The sequence below is a fragment of the Apodemus sylvaticus genome, chromosome 3, assembly GCF_947179515.1.
Source record: "Apodemus sylvaticus chromosome 3, mApoSyl1.1, whole genome shotgun sequence".
NCBI lineage: Eukaryota > Metazoa > Chordata > Mammalia > Rodentia > Muridae > Apodemus > Apodemus sylvaticus.
In genome coordinates this window covers 129130837-129135146 of record NC_067474.1, presented here as the reverse complement: position 1 = coordinate 129135146, position 4310 = coordinate 129130837, and the positions used below count along the sequence as shown (strand labels likewise).

General features: G+C 60.8%; 1 protein-coding gene across 1 annotated transcript; it reads left to right on the top strand.

Moving 5' to 3' along the window:
- The first annotated feature begins 1295 nt into the window (after positions 1 to 1295).
- On the top strand, positions 1296 to 3867 carry Foxd2 (forkhead box D2). Its single transcript, XM_052175614.1, has one exon. It carries the CDS (start codon positions 1372 to 1374, stop codon positions 2848 to 2850), a length of 1479 nt encoding a protein of 492 aa, XP_052031574.1. The 5' UTR covers positions 1296 to 1371; the 3' UTR covers positions 2851 to 3867.
- The last annotated feature ends 443 nt before the right edge of the window (positions 3868 to 4310 follow it).

Genomic DNA, 4310 nt, shown 5'->3' with positions numbered 1-4310 from the left:
ACAGTCAGCCTTCTGTCCAGTTCTTACCCTCTCCCAATCCCTTCCAACCCCAAGAGGTTGAAATGGGCTCAGTATAAACCGGAGCGACTTGTTCTGGGTCCTAGAAGACCCAGAAGGGACGAGGGATTAAGAAGATGGGCAAGAATCTGACTAGTAGTAAAAGCATACTGGACTTTCTCTGGAGAAAGTCCCCAGATAAAAAGGCAGCAATGCCCCAGGGTGGAGGTTAAGTTTCTTCGGGGGAGGTCTCCGGGGGAGTTCTGTTGTAAGAGCTCTCTAAATCCAGAAATTAAGAGCGGGATTGTTAGATTTAGGAACAAACATCCAGGAAAACGCAGTTTCCGCAGGAAATGCACGAGGGTCAAGAGAGACAATTACAGAGATTGAGATGCTGAGACAAAAAAATCGACCCTGCAAACCCGAGCTAAGACCTGTGACAATGCGGCGTCTGTAGAGACGAATCACTAAGGGGAATGAGAGCAGACAGTCTTTCCGGGGACAGTGGTAGGGCCGGGGCCGTGGCAGGAGAGGACCACCGCAGACATTTCTTACAGACTCACCTCTCTCAGTAGGATCTACCGGCGCCAAGTTTGCTTCTCCGGATCACTCTCCCCTCTAGCTGACCAGAACCCACTTGACTTCCAGTAGGTCCCGGTCCGCGGCATCGGTCTGAGCATCTCGGCTCACTCGCGATCCATCTGCGCTTCGGCCCGGGTGGCCCGGGCGCCGCCTTGGGGAGATGGGGAGAGGAGGTTTGTAGCAAATGCCACCACCAACTGCAGCTGTGCCCGCATAAGCCTTGGCTCCCAGAGACTGAGCGCACTGAAGGAGGTGGCTCCAGGGAGCCAAGGGGTTGCGGGAGCCCGGAGGAGAGGGATGACCCGCCTCTAGCCAAGCGAGCCTAGCTCCCGCCACCGAGGCAGTTTGTTCCCGCCGGGCCGGGGAGCAGAGGACCTCTGCCCGCCCCCTTCCTTCCCCGCCCCACCCTGCCCAGGGAGCTCCGCCCCGGGCCCACAGTTCTTCCGCCTTAGGCTACCACCAAGCGGGAGGGACTAATCTCCCGAAGCCCCACTTATGTGTCTAGGGGCCCAGAAGCCCAGATTCGACCGAGTAAGACAGATTCACTAGGCTTCTCCGGTGCCGGCTTTTCTAGTCCCGGGGCAGCACCAGTTGGGTGCGCCCTGCAGGGTAAAAGTCCTAGAGTCTCAACACCAGGGGGCGCTGAGGAGCTAGGGGACATCCCCTCCCTGTCCTCCGCCCCCTCCCCGCCCGCGCGCAAAACACACTGGTCGGAGAGGCAGCACGGCGGGAGCCGGAGCCGCGGGCCGAGCGGAGCCGGAGAGCGGCGGAGGCGGCGGCGGCGGCGGCACCATGACCCTGGGCAGCTGCTGCTGCGAGATCATGTCCTCCGAGAGCTCCCCGGCCGCGCTGTCCGAGCCCGACGCAGACATAGACGTGGTGGGCGGCGGCAGCGGTGGGGGGGAGCTCACAGCCCGCTCCGGGCCCCGCGCCCCTCGGGACGTGCTCCCGCACGGCCACGAGCCTCCCCCGGAGGAAGCCGAGGCGGACGTGGCTGAGGACGAGGAAGAGTCGGGAGGTTGCTCGGACTGCGAGCCCCGCGCTCTAGCGCCCCGGGGGGCGGCGGCCGCAGCGGGAAGCCCGGGGCCCGGTGTGCAGGCAGCCCGGGGCGCAACGGGGCCGGGGCCGGGACCGGGGCCACCGTCGGGGGGCGCGGCGACAAGGAGCCCTCTAGTGAAACCACCTTATTCGTACATCGCGCTCATCACCATGGCCATCCTGCAGAGCCCCAAGAAGCGCCTGACGCTGAGCGAGATCTGCGAGTTCATCAGCGGCCGCTTCCCCTACTACCGGGAGAAGTTCCCTGCCTGGCAGAACAGCATCCGCCACAACCTCTCCCTCAACGACTGCTTCGTTAAGATCCCCCGTGAGCCGGGCAACCCGGGCAAGGGCAACTACTGGACGCTCGACCCGGAGTCGGCCGACATGTTCGACAACGGCAGCTTCCTGCGGCGCCGCAAGCGCTTCAAGCGGCAGCCTCTGCCGCCGCCGCATCCACACCCGCATCCTCACCCGGAGCTGCTACTGCGTGGCGGGGCTGCCGGGGCCGGGGACCCTGGCGCCTTCCTCTCGGGCTTCGCCGCTTACGGCGCCTACGGCTACGGCTACGGGTTGGCGCTCCCGGCCTACGGCGCACCTCCACCGGGCCCGGCCCCACACCCGCATCCACACCCGCACGCCTTCGCCTTTGCCGCCACCGCGCCTTGCCAGCTGTCAGTTCCCCCGGGCCGCGCCGCTGCGCCTCCACCCGGACCTCCGACGGCCTCGGTATTCGCGGGCGCGGCCTCGGCGCCGGCCCCTGCGCCTGCCCCGGGATCTGGCCCGAGCCCCGCAGGGCTGCCTGCCTTCCTAGGCGCAGAGCTGGGTTGCGCCAAGGCTTTCTACCCCGCGTCCCTGAGTCCCCCCGCAGCTGGCACAGCGGCCAGCCTGTCCACTGCACTCCTGCGTCAGGGCCTCAAGACGGACGCCGGCGGTGGTGCGGGTGGCGGGGGCGCGGGGACAGGCCAGAGGCCTTCCTTCTCTATAGACCACATCATGGGCCACGGTGGTGGCGGGGCCGCACTCCCGGGCAGCGGCGACGCTTCCCCGGGATCGCCGTTCGCCGCAGCCGCAGGTCCTGGGGGTCAAGCCCAAGTCTTGGCCATGCTGACTGCCCCGGCCCTGACTCCGGTGGCTGGTCATATCCGCCTCTCGCACCCGGGGGACTCACTCCTGTCTTCAGGGCCCTCGTTTGCCAGCAAAGTCGCCGGCCTCAGTGGCTGCCACTTTTGACCGCGCCAGGCACGGGGCCAGTTAGGCCCTCACTCCTTAACCTCTCTGGGGAGCTCGGCCGGTCCCAGCGGAATTCAGGGAGTCTATTTATGAAGAGTCTCCAGACCTAGGCCGTCGCGCGTGATCAGGCACTTCAAGCTGCAAGTTCAGAATGTCACGGGCAGTTGGGACGAAGCGGGCTACCGGCTCCCCTGGTCTACGCAGTAGGTTTAAAGTGGAGGCAGCTTTTTCTGTTTGAGCAGCAAAAAGGAGAGTAGGACCCTTCTCTGTTTCTTGCTCCTGCGCCTCTCACGGTCGGAGAAGAATGCTTTGGCAGAGATACGCGCCTGTCGGTTGTTGGATCGCGCCAGAATCACCTATGGCTTGAAAAATTCACCGCCCCATTCCTTCCTCAACTTTGAGACCCGCTTATCCAATATTATAATTTAAAGACATCTGTTATCTGCTCTGTGCTTAAGAGAAATTTTATTTTTTTTTCTTGGTTCCTTTTGCTGTTCTTCAAGGAAGCTGGTTCCCTCCAAGCCTAAGGCAGGGTTTACACAGTTGGGAAGCTGGGAGAAGTGAAACGGGGTTCGCCACAATTCTTGAAGAAACGGCAGAGCCCATTCCTCTAGGAAAATGTTTTCTCTCTGGTGTTTGGCTGTTTTTAAGGAGCCCACATTGGCTCTTCCCGAGGTCCATAGGCCCAGCCGTCCAGGGCTAGCGGTCCTCTTGGCCTTCTCCTCTGCCCCAGGCCCTGTGATATTTATTATAGTTAAAGTCAATGAGAGTGGGTGGGAGAAGAGGGTCTGGAGAGGTGGGAATTGGGTGGGCAAGGGCAGAGCTGTGGCAGGGGGTCTTAGAGTTATGTGTAAATATCTGTACAGCGGGCTGCACCCTTCTCCCGCATTCTCTGTCCACTGGTGTGCATTGATTTAGACTTCTCCACTTAGCGGAGACTCTGTGAAATCGTCTGATGGTCTGTGTGGAAGAAAAAAAAACCTGTCTCCTTCTCCCTCTTCATTGGTGTTAATTGAATAAATGTATGTGAACTTAGCAGCAGTCACCAGCTCAATCTGCTTGCCTGAACTCCCTTGTCCTTGTCTGGGCTCTCTCAGAAGACCGCAAGCTCCCAGCAGAGGGAGAGGGAGAAAGACCTAGAAGAGGGAAGGAAGATGTGAGCTAGTCAGATGGTGGAGGGGGCTCTATAAGCGCTGCGGCTTTCTACTTCGAACTGGGCCAGGTCTCTGGAAGTCTGTGACCACTTTCATTTTCACTCTGGTACAAGGAAGGGCAAAAGCCTGGGGCTGGGCAGAGGGATTCTGTTTCAACTGCACCCCAGAAGCTTCATCTTCTAGTATAGATTTAGTGTGGCCTGGACAGATTTCAGTGCTAAGTACTGGAGCACTGTGCCTTCTGTGTACAAGTCCATGTCTCTTGAATCATATTTTGTGTAACTCTCTGTTTCTGTGTGTGCTGGG

What these genes read in the sequence shown, in the direction of transcription:
- Foxd2 (XM_052175614.1), top strand. Translation starts at nt 1,372, where the DNA reads ATGACCCTGGGCAGCTGCTGCTGCGAGATCATGTCCTCCGAGAGCTCC.